The 17,287-nt window shown below is 35.3% G+C and overlaps 1 protein-coding gene across 2 annotated transcripts in view; it reads left to right on the forward strand.

Annotated features, from left to right (window-relative positions):
• The window catches only part of HAT1 (histone acetyltransferase 1), a 57,725-nt gene that overhangs the window by 39,667 nt on the left and 771 nt on the right, over positions 1-17,287 (forward strand). For both annotated transcript variants that reach the window (XM_046659170.1, XM_046659172.1), the window contains exons 9-10: positions 8,715-8,866; positions 11,595-11,711. In XM_046659170.1, coding sequence (XP_046515126.1) covers positions 8,715-8,866; positions 11,595-11,711 — 269 coding nt within the window. The remainder of the gene's footprint in view (positions 1-8,714; positions 8,867-11,594; positions 11,712-17,287) is intronic.

The following is a 17,287-nucleotide window of genomic DNA, read 5'->3' on the forward strand; positions in this document are numbered from 1 at the left end:
TGTAATTGCCACTCATTTTCTTTTCTTAGCACTTAATTTTAAACTAAAATACTGGAAGACAATTCTTTATATCAGGTACCATCTTCCAGGATTTGAGGATGTCAGTACCTTAAGATATATAGCATTTGAATACATCCCAGTTGTGTGACCTTATAAATGGAAACAACAATTTGTTTCTTCCAGAATTATGAAGAGAGGTGCATTTGGCAATAGAAATTGATCTTGGGCTAGAATATATGTCAGTATTATTAATCGATCAGTAGTATAAGAGCTAAGTATATCTGTTGTTTAAATGTCCCTTATAGTATTAGAATATGTTATATAGCCTTTTTGAATATTATCTGTAAATTTTTTTCATTTAGGTCATTTGTGCTATCATCTCATTTCTTTAGAGTATGATTTTTCTATCTCTAATAGAGCTTGTTAACATGGAGAGGTTTTTAAAAAAATAATAGAAGAGCACTTGTTATTAGATGATGTATTTAACTTTGAAAAATTCAGCTTTTAATCCACATATCACTGTAGATTTATAATTAAGCAGATTTCATTTCTTAAATGTATTGCTTATCTTTCTAGCATAGAAACAAAGGAATTGAAGGATGTTACAAATTATTGGGTATCACCATTTTAAGTTCATTTTCAGGCTGACACTTTTAGTTAAAGTGCTTAAAGATTGAGTGGTGACTTGACCCCTTATATTAAGCTGCAAACAAAATATTGTCAGTCTATAACAGCTTATTTAAGGCTAAATGGAAATTTTTTGCGTATTTTTTCAATTTATATGAAAATTTCAGATAGGAATGTGGCATGAGTTTTTAGATTTTCTCAGCTGTAATTCTTTTTCCTATGTTTTTTCCTAAACTTCTGAGGGTATATAAGTTACTTAAGCTTTCACTCATACTAAATTTTATTTTAAATTGATATTTGCAGCACAGTTCTTTTTTCTAAACCAGTTTAAAAAGAGATTGACTTGGAAAAACTGATATTCAATAAGCTTGTGCCTTATCTATCAGTACTTCAAAAAAATTTTTTTTCATTTTGGTGAGGAAGATTGGCCCTAAGCTAACATCTGCTGCCAATCTTCCTCTTTTTGCCTGAGGAAGATTGTCCCTGAGCTAACATCTGTGCCAGTTGTCCTCTATTTTGTATGTGGGTCACCACCACGCATGTCTGGATGAGCAGTGTAGGTCTTTGCCTGGGATCTGAACCTGCAAGCCCTAGACTGCCGAAGCAGAGCACATGAACTTAACCACTATGCCACCAGGCCAGTCCCTTCAAAAATATTTTTTAAAGAGATGTTTGCTTAAGAATTTGTCACTTAGTAGAGGTTTAATTAAAGCAACTTTATTGAGGTATGATTTCCATACCATGCAGTTTACCCATTTTAAGTGTACAGTTCAGTGAGTTTTAGTGCATCTGCGTTGCTTTGTAACCATCACTACAGTCTTGTTTTAGACTATTTCTATCACTGTGAAAAGATCCCTTATGTCCATTTGCAGTCAGTCTCCATCCTCAGTCTCTTGCATTGAAGTCTCTGATCCATTTTGAGTTAATTTTCGTGTCTGATGTGAGGTAGGTTTCTAAATTCATCTTTTTACATGTGGCTATCCAGTTGTCCCAGCACCATTTGTAAAGACTGTCCTTTTCCCTATTGAATTGCCTTGATATCTTTTTTGAAAAATCAGTTGACCATAAATATAAAGATTTTTTCTGAACTCTTTAATGATCTGTATGTCTATTCTTATGCCAGTACTGTACTGCCTTGGTTAGTTTACCACAGCTTTATATTAAGTTGTTGCTTTTTTTTTAAATGATAATGTGAAGTTTAATCTGCCAAATAGATAAGTTGAATTTGTGGAGCATGTTTTGCCTGGGTGCTGCAGAGTAAACAGAAGTTTCCTGAAATGATTGATGAGTAGGATTAAAAATGGGTACTGGCCCTGGCCAGGTGGGTGGGAATGGAGCAGGGAAGGTCAGAGAAGGGTGGCCTCAGTCAGAGGGGATTGGTGCAGGACAAGCCATGACCCTCAGGGACCCGGAGGCACAGGCTCCCAGAGGACAGCTTCTCTCTGAGAGCATCCAAGCAACACAGGCTGGAGATGGTTGTCACAAACTCATCAGCAGCTGACCCTGGCACAGCCACCCCCTAAGGTACAATCTCCCTGACAAATGGAAACTCTTCTTACCCTTCCTCTCAGACAACTCCACCCCAGCATGTGTTCTGAATCCTAAAAACATTCAAATGATTACATAGGAAATGCAGTGCGAATCTTTTTGTCTCAAAGATAGCAGTTGTTCCCTTGCCTTAGTTCCACGCCCCCACCCCTACCTCCAGTGATTTATGTGTCAAGGTGAGGAGGAGGAGGAGGCCCCAGGCCACAGGGGGAGGCTTCTAGCTGTGAGGAGCTGCTGCAGTGTCGCCAGGGCATAGGGTGGGCAAGACATGGCAGAGGACCTGGCAGCAGGGCCCAGTTGCCTGGTATTTCTTCCTGCAGGCCATTCTTACCTATTCAGGGTGAGCAACTGCATTAGATTTTCTGACAAAGTTGCATCACCTTTTGCTTTCCTCTCTTCTTTTTTCTTCCTGGCAGCCTCCTGCCCCTCTTGCTGCTACTTCCGAATGACTGTCACCCGGGCGAGATAGCCTTGGCCTGCTCTGTCTTCCCAGCCAAATGGATTTTCATGAAATGTTCTTGCTTTCTCTTCTCAGTGTCGTCTTGTTTTTTCCTTGAAAGCTCCTTGGCCTGTCTAGATCCAGTTGTATGACCTTTCTGATTGTCTGTGCCACCCATTTGGGGTTCTCGATGTTGATGAGCTCTTCTATACCTTTGCAGGTGGTCATCTTGATCCTCACACTCTTCTGAGGCTAGAGATTCCTTCTGCGTTTTGGAGTCACCTGCAGCCCCATTTCCACCCTCTTTCTTCACTCCTCTTCCCCGGCCTTCTGCTTTCCAGCCTGGAACTGTGCATCAGTTTCCTTGGAGCTCATGTACTGCCTCGACCAGCCTCTGTGGCCTCCCTCTCTCCCTCTTTAGGCATCATGGCTCCAGTGGCAGCAGCTCCTTGACCTTTATATTGAGTTTTGAAATCAGAAAGTGAAAGTCCTTCAACCATGTTCTTTTTCAAAATTGTTTTGGTTATATAGGATCCCTTGTATTTTCATGAAACTTTCTGTTTTCTACTTCATTGATTTCCACTTTAATTTTTATTATTTTCTTGCTGCTTATTGCTTTGGGTTTAATTTGCTCTTTTTCTAATTAAGATTGAAACTTAGGTTATTGATTTGATGTCTTCCTTCTTTTCTAACATAGACATTTAAATATATAAATTATTTACATATGTATATATAAATTTAAGCGCTGCTCTAACTGATCACACAGATTTTCATAAATTGTGCTTTCATTTCATTCAGTTCTAAATATCTTCTAATTTCTCTTGTAATTTCATTTTGATCCATGGGTTATTTAGAAACATGTTGTTTAATTTCCAAATATTGTGGATTCCCAAATTTACTTTTGTTGTTGATACCTAATTTAATTCACTTGTTGCCAGAGAACATGTTTTGTATGACTTCAGTTCTTTTTCATTTATTGAGTTTTGTTTTATGACCTACCCTAGGGGTCCACAAACTTTTTCTTTAAAGGGCTAGGTAGTAAATATTTTATGCTTTGTAAGTCACGTACATTCTCTGTTGCATATTCTTACTGTTTTGTTTTGACAACCATTTAGAAACCATTCTTTGTTTACAAACCATACAAAAACAGCTATAGGTGAGATTTGCTCCATGGGGCATAGTTTACTGATCCTTTGCCCAGCATGTGGTCTGTCCTGGAGAATGTTTCATGTGTGCTTGTAAAGAATGTGTATTCTGCTGCTGTTGGGTGGAATGTTATATAAATATCAGTTAGGTCAAGTTGATTGATAGAGCTGTTCAAGTCTTCTGTATATTTGCTGATTTTTGGTCTAGTTGTTCCATCCATTCATTTATTGAGAGTGTAGTATTGAAATTTCCAACTGTTTTTGTTGAATTGTCCATTTCTCCTTTTAGTTCTGTCAGTTTTTATTTCATGTATTTTGGGGCTCTGTTAGTTGTGTACATATGTTTATAATTATAATGTCTTCCTCATGAATTAACTTGTCATTATAAAGTGAGACTTTTTTCTCTTGTAAATTTTTTGTCTTAAACTCCATTTCCTCCCAATTTGTTTTTTATTGTGGTAATGTCTTAAACCCTATTTTGCCTGATATTAACATAGCCACTCCAGACCCATATTGTTTGCATGGTGTATCTTTTTTCATCCTTTGGCTTTCAGCCTGTCTTTGAATCTAAAATGTTTCCCTTGTAGAAAGCATATAGTTGGATCTTTTTTAATCTAGTCTGACAATCCCTGCCTTTTGATTGAAATGTCTAATGTATTCACATTTAATGTAATTACTGCTCTGGTTGGCATTATGCCTGCCATTGTACTACTTGTTTTCTATATGTCGCTTTTGTTGTTCTTCTGTTTCTCCTTTCCTCATTTCATTTGTGTTAAATAGATATTTTTTAGTGAACTATTTTAATTCCTTTGGATTTCTTTTGAACTTTTTTTTTTAGTTAATTTCTTAGTGGTTGCTGTGGGGATTACAATATGTATCTTAATTTATAACAGTCTACTTCAGATTAATATTCAATTCCAGTAAAATAAATAAGTTGCTTCATTATCTCTCGTCCCTCCTTTGTGCTGCTATTGTCGTATATATTACATCTTTTTTTATATTGTGAACCAAACATTGGTTTTATAATTTTTTCATGCAGTTGCCTTTTAAATCAGTTGAGAGAAAAAAATATTTATACCAGCCTTTATGTTTATGTACATAATTATCATTCTTCTTAATTTCTTTATGTAGATTTGAGGTCCCATGTTCATTCAGCCTCAAGAACTTCTTTTGTATTTCTCGTAAGGCAAGTCTGCTAGCAATACATTTCTTCAGTCTTTACTTTTCTGGGACTGTCATTATTTCACCTTCATTTTGAAGGGTAATTTTGCTGGATATAGAATCCTTGATTGACAGCTATTTTTCTTTCAGTACCTTGAATATATCACCCCACTGACTTCTGGCCTCTGGTTTCTGATGAGTTGTTTCCTCTTGCTGCTTTGAAGATTTTCTGTTTATCTCTGGCTTTTGACAGTTTGCTTTTGATGTGTTTAGGTGTGGATCTCTTTGTATTTTTCCTAATTAAAGTTTGTTGAGCTTCCTGGATGTGTAGATTAATGTTTTTCATCAAATTTAGGAAGTTTTTGGCCATTATTTCTTCACATATTCTTTCTGCCTCTTTTTCTCCTCTCTTTCTGAGATTCCCATTACAGTTATGTTAGTACACTTGAACGGTTTTAATTTGGGATGCAGCAGAGTCCAGTTTACAGTTTATGAAGCTGGTGAGTACAGGTAAGGAGAAGCAAGTTATTGTAGTAGTTGAAAAAAATACTGGTAGCAGCACTTAGGAGAAGGAAACAGAATGTCCTTCAGGTTTCTGGGTGGCTTGTATAAGATGGTGCACCTGGATTAATGGGGCAAAGACTGAAGAATGGGATAGGGTAACTTATTACATTACAATCTTAGGTTTACTTGATGATTTTCTCTGTAGGTCTGTATTTCACTTATTTGGTTTACTGTTTATTTCATCATCTGTACATTTCTAATAGATCATAATTTCATACCAAACTGACGCAGTGACAGAATTTCACTTGTTACCACTTTAAAGCCATAGTCATATATTTATTTATTATATGCATATAAAGTCTATGGTGAAGTGGTACATAAAACCTTAAGAAGGTATTCAGTACATATGGATTGAATGAATGAATGATTGATTTAATAATTCACAATCATAAAAAATTACCCATAGCTCAGACCTTTTTTATAAACATTTTTATTGAGATATAGTTAATATATCATATAATTCACTTAAAGTATACAATTAATTTTTTATGATATTTACAGTATAGCCACCACCATAATCTAATTTTGGAATATTTCATTCTCCCAAAAAGAAACCCAGTACTCACTAGCAGTCACTCCTTTCCTCTCCTCCCTCCCTCCCCACCCCCAACCCTAGGCAACCACTAATCTACTTTTTGTCTCTTAGATATTTGCCTATTCAGAACATTAATACAATTAATTCATCCTATTGTAGCATATATTAGTACTTCATTTCTTTTTATTGCCAAATAATATTCCATTGTATGAATAATACCACATTTTATTTATCCACTCATCAATTGATGGACATTTGGGTTTTTGCACTTTTTGGTTCTTATGAATAATGCTACTGTGAATATTTGTGTGCTTTTGTGTGGACCCATGTTTTCATATCTCTTGGATACATACCTAGGAGTAGAAATGTAGAAAATCTGGTAACTATGTCTCCCCTTTTGAAAAACCACCAGACTGTTTTCCAAAGTGGCTGTATCATTTTACATTTCCACCAGCAGTGCATGAGGGTTTCAGTTTCTCCATACTCTTATCAATACTTGTTATTGTCTTTTTGATTCTAGTCATCCCAGGGGACGTGAAATGGTATTTCATTGTGGTTTTGATTTGTGTATTTTCCTGTGGCTAGTGATGTTGAGTATCTTTTCATGTGCTTGTTGTCCATTTGTATATCTTCTTGAGAAATGTCTATTTAGATCCTTTGCCCATTTTTTTAATTGGGTTATTAGTCTTTTTCTTATTGAATTGTAAAAGTTTTTTGTACAAAGTCTGGATACAAGTCCTTTATCATATATATGACTTACAAATATTTTCTTCCATTCTGTGGGTTGTGTTTTCATTTTCTTAGTGGTAAACTTTGAAGTACAACAAAAAGTAAATTTTGATACAGCCAAGTTTATCTATTTTTTATTGCTTGTGCTTTTGGGTCTATTATCTAAGAAAGTATTGGTCATGAAGGGCCTGGCCTTGTGTCTGAGTGGTTAGGGTTCTGCACACTCCACTTCAACAGCCCAGGTTCACGGGTTTGGATCCCAGGCATGGACCTACTCCACTCACCAACCACACTGTGGAGGCGTCCTAGTACAAAAAAGATAGAGGAGGATTGGTACAGATGTTAGCTCAAGGCTAATCTTCCTCAAGCCAAAAAAAAAAGAGTATTGGCAACGGATGTTAGCTCAGGGCAAATCTTCCTCAGTAAAAACAAAACAAAAGAAATCATTGGTCATGAAGATTTACTCCTGTGTTTCTTCTAAAAGTTTTATAGTTTTACCTCTTACTGTTTAGTTCTATGATCCATTTTGAGTTAATTTTTGTGTATGACGTGAGGAAAGGGGGTCCAACTTTATTCTTTTGCTTGTGGAGATCCACTTGGCCAAGGACCATTTGTTAAGGACTGTTCTTTCCTTCACTGAATTGTCTTGGCACCGTTCTCAGAAATTAATTGACCATAAATGGATGGGTTTATTTTTAACTCTCAGTTCAGTTCCACTGATCTACATGTCTATCCTTACGCCAGTACCACACTGTCTTGATTACTGTAGCTTGTAGTAAGTTTTGAAATCAGGAAACATGAGTCCTCTAACTTTATTTTTCAAGATTGTTTTGGCTCTTCTGGATTCCTTGCATATCCATATGATTTTGGATGTGCTTGTTAGTTTCTGCAACAAAAAATGCTGCCTGAGATTTTGATAGGGATTGCATGGAATAATTTGTAGAGTATTGATATTGTGACAATATTAAGTCTTATGATCCATGAACTAGCTCAGGCTTTAACATTCTTTGTTACAAGCCCTCTGCTGATCAGAAAACTAGGGCTCAGAGAAGTGAGGTAACTTGCCCAAGGTCCTACGTCTATGGATGACAGAATTGGGACTCAAACTCATGTTCTCTGTGTAGTATTCTTTCTACCCATCATGTTTTGATGTTTTCCTTGTCCACTACTTAAGTCTAATGTAGATTACATAGACAAACATAGAGGAAGATCTATGCTATTCAGATGCAATGAAGAAAGATCAAAATCATATTCTCATTTTATTCTCTGAATAAAAAAGATTTGAGGGCTGGCCTAGTGGCATAGTGGTTAAGTTTACATGCTCGGCTTTGGTGGCCCAGGGTCTGCAGGTTTGGATCTTGGGCGTGGACCTTGCACCACTCGTCAAGCCATGCTGTGCTGGCATCCCACATGAAATAGAGGAAGATTGGCACAGATGTCAGCTCAGGGCCAATCTTCCTCACATACACAAGAAAAGATTTGCTTTTGCAAAAGGAAGATTTGTTTTTTAATTGGGTGAGGGAAGTATAGCAAACTATAAAGGTTATTGGATTAAAGTAAAAGAGTTATAAAGGGAGCTTTGGAACTGTTAGCTATCAGAAAATACTTGCTTTTGGAATTGATTATCCAAACTCAAATCTCTTGTTTATACCGCTACTTTAATTGAAAATAAAACTAAGATGCATATAATAACACACCAGTCCAAAAAGTTTACATTTGAAAGAAGTAGCCCTAATTTCACAAATAATACGTAGAATATATGTCTTTGCTAAAGGATTGCACCCATAATTTTATTTGGCAAAAATAATAGTGATATTTTTTGATTTGTAAGGAATAATCCTTTCACATTGTAACTTTTGTGTATATAGAATTCTTTTAAGAATATTTGCCTTTCTAGCCCAGCACGTCTATTAAGATTGCAAATTATGTTGGGTAAGGGAAATGTTATTCTGCTTTATTTCTTTAGCGGAAGATCCATCCAAAAGCTATGTGAAATTAAGAGACTTTGTGCTTGTGAAGCTTTGTCAAGATTTGCCCTGTTTTTCCCGGGAAAAGTTAATGCAAGGATTCAATGAAGATATGGCAACAGAGGCACAACAGAAGTTCAAAATAAATAAGGTATTTTATTCTATAGAAGGAAAACATTTGAATTTTGAAGTTTTTTCTTTTTAAGTACATAACTTAAACATTGCAAATACTTTGAGAATACATGTGTAAGAAGAGGCAGTGGTTAGGATTACAGGCTCTGAAGCCAGATTGCCTGGGTTCAAATCTGGCTCCACCACTTGCTCTGTGACTTATGACTTAGTTTACCTCCTTGTGCCTCAATTTCCTCAGTAATAGAATGGGAATAATTGATTTTATGACTATATTAAGTGTAACAAGCAGAAAAAGATGGATGGTAGGATCTTATTTTTGCTTCTTAAGAAAATGTTTATCTAAACTGGTAAAGAAAGTTAATACCCCTGGGGTCAGTATTGGTGGAGAGAGGGCTTGGAGTAAAACATGTAACTTTCCCTTTATGTACTTCTATATATTTGTTTGAATTTTAAAGTAGTAAATATCTTAAGATAGGTACAGAAAAATAGTATGGGAGTTCAGAGAAGGGAGTTTATTATATTTATGTAAGCCAGGAAATCAGAGAATTTCATGGGAGAGATGCATTTGACCTAAGCCTCAAAGAATGGGTAGAATTTGGATTGTGAAAGTATGTCGGATGAAGGGTATTCCAGTAATAAGGATTAGCATTTGATACTATTGACCTTCCCTCCCTTGGATTCTAAGGCACTGCAGTTCCTGGTTTTCCGTTCACCACCGTGATCATCTTTTTTGAGAGATTTTTCACTGGCTTCCACCCTTATGTATGCTCCCTAAATATAATTCTTCCCCAAAGTTCTTTATTCAGTCCTCATTTCTTCTCATTCTACTTATTCTACCTGGGAGATCTCATCTAAGTCTCCAATCCAGATTTTCCTCCTGAGCTCTGAAACTGTATACCCAAAATTCCTGATCACTGACCTTCAACAAATGACTTAATTTGAACTGGAACTTTCCATCTTCTCCTGCATTAGAACACTTTAATGGCTTCCTGGCTTTAAGATTAAAATACATTTTAGAAATAATTGATTCTCCAGACTGCATTAAACCTTTATTTATTAATGAGACTTTATTTAATAGCTCAGCTTTTAAAAGAAAGGGAATATGAATACATTATTTCTTTAAATCATGCTTTTTGTTTCTTAAAGGAATTAAAACTCCTTAGTATGGCACACAGAGCTCATCATAATCTGGACCCTCCCTATCTTGCTAGCCTCAGCTTCCTGCCACTTTCCTACATGCTCTGGCTGTACTGAACCTCTTGCCGTTTCCCAACTATGCTACGTTTTTCTTTCTTTTATACCCTTTACATGTACTATTTCCTTTGCCCTTGATACCCCCTTCTGTTCCTCCATCTTTGCCTGGCCAGATAGTACTCAATTTTTCTAGCTCAGTTCAAGAGTCCCTTCCAGAAACTTCAAATATCATCTTCCCAAGCTACCTAGACTGAGCTCTCCCACACCACCAGTAAATATACAAGTGAAACAACACAAACAGAAAAACTGTGGGCTAGTCCTTTGGCTTCAGTGATACCCAACTTCCTAATTCTCCTCATATTTCTTTGGCTTTTTTTCCTGTCCTCTGTCTGCTCTGCCCTTTAACTGTCACTGTGCTGCAGGATTCTGACCTCTCTCTTTTCACTGTGTATGCTTTCCCTGGGTGATCCTAACCAATTTTATGGTTTTAATTCTTGCCTGTATGCTGATATTGCTTAAATCCTCACCCTTAGACTAGAATTTTCTTCAGATTTATATTTTCTCTGCCTCCTAAATCTCTCCTAGGCCATGAAAACTCACTGTCATTCCACACCCTCCTCCACAGCCAATCTTTCCTTTTCTATATTTCTAGAATCTTTGTTCCTTTGGTATTCTTACTTAGGCTGTCTCAGTTCATGCCCTCATCATTTTTTGTCTGATTTAATTGCTCAGCTTCTTAATTGATCTCCCTGCCCTTTTTTTAGCTACCATTTCTGTGTAGCTGAGAGAATCCTTTACTTAAAACTCAAATTTGTGTGCTTTACTCACTCCTTCATTTAGAATCTGTCACCTACTAGATAAAAGCCCAGCTCTTTCTTTCTTTTCTTTTCTTTTTTTTTTGTGAGGAAGATTAGCCCTGAGCTAGCATCTGCACCAGTCTTCCTCTACCTTGTATGTGGGATGCCTCCACAGCATGGCTGATGAGTGCAGTAGTCGCACCCAGGATCCAAACTGGCGAATCTGGGCCACCAAAGCAGAGCCACACGGAACTTTAACCACCTGGCCGTGGGGCCGGCCCCAAAAGCCCAGCTCTTTAACCCACTGTGTAAGGCCCTGTGCTCTTGCTCCATCCTCACTCTACCTCTAGGGTTTATTTTGCATTTTGTGGTCCAGCAGTGTCAAGCTGCTTCTGTTCTGCATGTGCGTACACAGGGCCCTCCCCTCTTGCAGAATGGCACGCTCCCTTCCTTTTAAGATTCAGCTCGGGTTTTATTCCCCCAGGAATTCTCTTCCAACATGTCTCTCATTCCTAGGCTATGCTACCATGAGACCCTATGCATATTTATATCATTAAATTAACCAGACCTCAATTATTTGTGTTACCCACTAGAACACTAGATCCTTGAAGGCAGAGAATATCTTTTATTCCTTTTTGTCTGGTTCCTAGCACAGTTTCTGGCCCATGGCACATAGTCTTTATATCCTGTGTTCTTTTGGGAAAGTGTCACTATTTTGTAATTTGAAAATGTTTGTATTTTTCTTTTGTTTATTAGCAACATGCTAGACGGGTTTATGAAATTCTTAGACTACTGGTAACTGACATGAGTGATGCTGAACAATACAGAAGCTATAGACTGGATATTAAAAGAAGACTAATTAGCCCATATAAGGTAGGACTTTCAAGAGTCTTAAGCATTATATTCTTGTCACTGTTTAAAATGGAGAAGAAAGTCTAGCAAATGCCAGTGTATGGGAGAGTCCAAATCATTTTGCTAAATTAACTTTTACAAAAATGAAAATATTCTTCCAGTTAGTTATAAGAATTCACACTGTCATAATTTTCCAATGTAAGCTATAAATCTGTTTTTATTCACTTAAAAACTAATCCCAAGGATAGTTTACCCATGGTTATGTTTTTTCTTTCATTTGTATGCATCTTTTAAAAATCTGAACGCTGAGACTCTTCCCTAACAAATTATCTTATTAGTTTTTTCCATGTCTCTTGTCTTCCCATTTGTCATATATGTCCTATTTGCCTTTGCTCCCTTCTTCATGAATATGGCCTTGGTTGCCCATTTGTAACCTCTGTACTTTACCATAGCTGAAATTGCAACTTAGTATTAATTTCTCTCTTACTTTTTTAACATTCTTTCTTTGTGTCCCATTCCTCCCCTTTTTTCATCTCCCATATTTTCCTCTAACTCAAAAATTTCCCCTCCTAGATCAGGTTTGGACATATTCATTTGGCCTTAATAATTAAGGCAGATATTGTCCATGCCAACTTTTGTGAATGAGCATTTGCTATGATAGTTGCAGCAGGGCAGTAAGCTGATTGGGGAGAATATTTGTTAATTTACTGAACAAATAATTATTGAGCACCTGACATGTGGTTGCTGCATTTATGTCCTCTATACTGGTAGGCTTATACAGCACAATAGCTGGGAACATAAATGACAAATCCAAATCTATCTTAAAACTCAAGGAGAAAGTAAATTAAATGAGTAATTAATATACCAAGTACACATAGTTCTGATTTCCCTACATTAATTCAAGTTTTATTTGTCTTAGATTCTGCTTTATAGAGCTAGTCTTTTGAATGTTAATGGTATATTAGCTCACACTACTCCTTGTTGAATCTCAACTTTTTTCCTTTATGGCATCTTATTACTTTCCAGTGCAACTGTATTTCCTAATTTGTCATTGTAATTCTGTTCAAACATATCACATTTTGAATATAAAAATTATTATTTGCCTATGACTATAAATAATTGTATCTTGAATTCATATATATATAGTGTGTGTATATATATATATATATATATAGTTCATAGTGTCATTTCATTAAGCAATTTAATGGATTGATTTTCTGTCTTATAGACTACCGTCTGCATATAACAGATGTAATACTGTAATAAATTATAATGGTCTCTCGTCCCAAAAATTGTCTGAAGTAGCATTTTATTCTTTGATGTTTATCAATTCAGAAACATCAGAAAATTGGTAGAAATGGTACACAAAGATTTTTATCTTTAAGTACTATTAATTTTTTACCTAGAAAATTTTTTTATGATGAAATTTGGGCATATAGAACAGTATAATTAGATGTTATGGCAACATTGAAGAGTATTAAAACTGTTTCAGTAAAGTAAAATAATTTATTGAATTATGCATCTCATTCTTATGTGACATTTTATATAGGCAGATGTAGCAAGTGAAAATGATGAGTTTTAAGTATAAATAGGAGTCATAAAGTTATGCCAAATAATGGGAATTTCTGTAGTTCATAAAAACGAGTATTTTCTACTCTTAAAGAATGATGATAATTTTTATATTATTATTAACTATCCTCACCTGTCCAGCAAGTTCCTTTCTCTGAAAGACAACCAAAAAGGTGATCTTTTAGGTGCTTAACGGGTATCACCACCCTTGCACCAAACCTCATACACAAGTTACAGATTCTTCAGATACTTATTCAAACTCTATTTACAGTAATGCTTATTTTAATAAGCTTCATTATCCAGTATTCTATACCAGCTAGAAAACCAAGAAAGCTCTAAGGTCTCCCTCCCCCTCTTTGGGTTGATAGCCACAGTATTTGGGATAGGAAACCTACCACAAACTTTGGGAAAGCCTAGAAATGAGTTAACTGTCCTCTAGGCATGGGAAGAGTGAAAAGATTTCCTTGTTGAATGTATGCAGAGGATCTTCTCCAATTTGTTGTTCCAAGCTGATACTTGTGTACTTTGTTGTGTTATCAAAGCATTCTCAAATGCAAAATTATATTGAAGAATAAAGTAGAATTGCTTAATATTGAACGTGGTTTAGAATTTTTTTGGGTCTTTAAAATGTATGCCCAATTGGGAAAGTTTGAAGTGTAAAATTTACATTTTTACTTTAACACATTTTATGAAAAGAAATGATAATTTTGGTTGTCACTGAGTTATTACTGAGGTATGAAATAATTTATTTATTGGTAGCAAAGTCCACCAATTTTGTGCTGCCTTTTATTTGAGGGATCATGTGAGCTTAAACCCACTCTCCCACTAAGAAATTGAGTAGATATTAGAAGTACTTGTATCTTACTTTAAAAGTTCTTTAAACACTGATAATTTATTTGTATCACTGCCAAGAAGGGATAAAAATAACCTGTATTAACTAGAATCATTTTTAAAAAGCACAAAAAGCAACTCCATCTCTAGTACAGAAGTAATTTTCAGGTGTTCAAGAAAAGATAAATTTGAACAATTTGGCTAAAAAAGGAAAAGTTGGTGCAGCTGCTTGGTTTTAGCATTACAGTTTTTATCTTGTTTCATGGGCATATTTTAATTCATAATTGGCTTACAAATATAAAATTTAGAAACATTGTTATAAGAGCATTGGATTTGGAATCAGGAAACTCAGTTTTGAGATCTGGTTCTACCTTTTACAAATTGTGTGACTGTAGACAACTTACTAACATCTGGGTAGAGGGTTTCGCTTCTATAAAATGGCAATGCCTCCATAGGAACTGAACAGAAATACAATATAGTGTGCATGTTTTTAAAGGTGTCTTTTGAAAAGTCTTTGGAATTCATATGCCTCCACACTATTATTATTTTAAAATTCTTACAAAAGAACCTTATCTCTGTACTTCACAAAAAGAGCCTAGTTTAGCAGATGGAGATTAAGGAGCCCTTAGAGGTGGTAACATTTTTGAGATTATATTTGTAAGCCCTTTTGGAACTGTGAAAACTAGGTAAGAAGAAAGGATTATTTTCTGGAAATGAATTCATATTCAAGCCAAATGTTAACATAAATAAATTGATATTAGTACCATCTTTAGTTAATTTGCATTAATTAAAAATTATCAACAGCTATAATCTATGAAGGAATTAAGTTTTTGTTTATCTTTGGAAGGAGAAAATTATTCTGAAGTCTATAGAATGTCTTTCCCAATCTTAAGGAGTTCTACCTTTCTTGTTTCATTTGTACTCCCAATGTATGTCACTTGGCTTGGATAGAGGTGTTCCCCAAATCAGCTTTTTTTAAGTCCCTTTTTTTCCCCACACATTCTTTGAAAGATTAATTTGTAATATACATATACAAAGCAGAATATATACAGTTTAAGGAATATTAAAGATTAATAAAACAAATACCTCAAATTAAGTATTTTTTAAATTGAACCATACCTTACATGCTCATGAAGAACTTAGTTTTATATTTCTTCCATAAAGCTATTACATATATTTTTTATTCCTATATACTTAGAGCTGTTAAATTTAATTCATAGGTTTACTGCCATGACAATAAAAATTACAATAGAGGTTAATTCTGACATCCATCTGAAAAAAATTGACAAGAAATTGAAGGTGGTAAGGATCGGGGAGATAAATTGGGGGAAGTAAGTTCTCTTAGAGAGAGAGTTAAAACAGCATAATCATTTAAAACAGTATGTTACTGGCACAGGATTCATTCTATAGGTTATTTGGAACAGAATTGATAGTCTAAGATATTTAAGAATTTAATATGATGGTTCTGTAATATATAAGAATTTAATATGATTGGAAGCATCTTCCAGCAATGGGGATAGATTATTTAATAAATGTTGTAACTGGTTAGCAATTTAGAAAAATAGCTTATATTCCTATTACATACCACAATAATTTTTTGATGCATTACCCTTTAGTTCCTGAACGGTTTCCTTAAGTTAGATGCTCTTACATAGTGCAATTGTGCCTCTTGGCAGAAAAAATAACTTTTACAGGAAAAACAAAGCATTTATCATCCACATGATGGAAGAGTAAAGAATACACTGTCCTTCCAGGCTTTAGAAGCAATAAATCTGAATTTTCATTAGTTCTGTAGAATGTTCAAAATATGGTCAGTAGATCAGCAACATTAACATCACCTGGGAGATTGTTAGAACTGCATAATCTTGCCCCATCCTAGACCTGCTAAATCAGAATCTGCATTTTAACCAGGTCACCAGATAATCTGTGTGCACATTCAAGTTTGAGAAGCACTGCTTTAAAGGGGCAGCTTATATTAATGAAGTTAATTTTATTTCTTTCTGATTATAGTAGGAGCAACCTCATTTACTTCGCTCCACCAATTTAAACCCAGGATCAACCTAATTTTTTTGTAGTGTCAGATAGCTTATTTCAGTAAAGGCTTATCTCCAAACTTTATTATTATTACCATGTCTTAAAAATGTTAGACTGATTATAAATTTAGCTTAATTTTGAGCTTTTAAGTAGTAATCATGATATATTTGCCTAGTATTCCAAAATTATTAGGGTTTCCTTTAAGGGACAATTTATTAGATTTTAGGATGGATTTAAGGTACTATTTTTAGGGTGGTTTTTTTTTTCAAATTGTCTTTTGAAAGGCAGTTAGATGAAGGGACTAAATACAGACTTCCGACCAAATAGGTTTTAATCCTGGCTTCCTCAGCTACCTTTATGACAAGTTATTTAACTCTTGTATCTCTTTTTTCTTCATCTATCAATTGAAGAAAACTAAAATACTATGATATTGAGTTGTTAAGGTTACATGAGTTAATATATGTGATATCTGATCTCAATGTAAAGTTAGCTCTTTGTTATATGCTCTAATAAAAGAGGATCGATATGATAATCTAGAACACTTTATCCAAAAGTATGAAAGTTTCATATATGGCAGTGTTTCACATAGTGCAGGGTTGCCACCCATCCAGGAATCTTGGGGTCATTCTTCCTTCTTCCTTCTTCACATCACCCAATGTTTTCTTCCCAAAAACTACCTGTCCCCTCCATCTCTGCTGCTACTGACTTGGTCTAGGCTTTCATCAGGTCTTACTGGAATTCCTCAGTAGCTGCTGATTGGGTCCTCCAGGCCAGTCCTCAGCATTACTAACACAGTATTGTTCTGACAGTGTCCTGCTTAAAAGTTGTTACTAGCTCCCTACTGCAAACTCCTCAGCATGGTGGTTTCCTTCTCAGTAAAATGGCCAGGGTTTAATAAGATACTGTATGTCTGGATAGTAGAGACTCAATAAATGCTAGTTAATGTTTTTTAAAATGTGACAGTTTCTGGTTTATCTTTCTGAAACTCTTCCAACAGTTTATGTTAAAATTAATATGTGGTTCATAAATACATTGCCGGGTAAGGGAATTTAGAAAAGAGCATAATGGCAGGAAGAAGTCAGCTTGGAATTAAAATTAATGTAATTAATGATTGAATAGTGAAATGAAGAATAAAGCACTTAATCTCAGTTGTCTTTCTTCAG

This window comes from Equus quagga, chromosome 4 (genome assembly GCF_021613505.1).
Source record: "Equus quagga isolate Etosha38 chromosome 4, UCLA_HA_Equagga_1.0, whole genome shotgun sequence".
Lineage (NCBI taxonomy): Eukaryota > Metazoa > Chordata > Mammalia > Perissodactyla > Equidae > Equus > Equus quagga.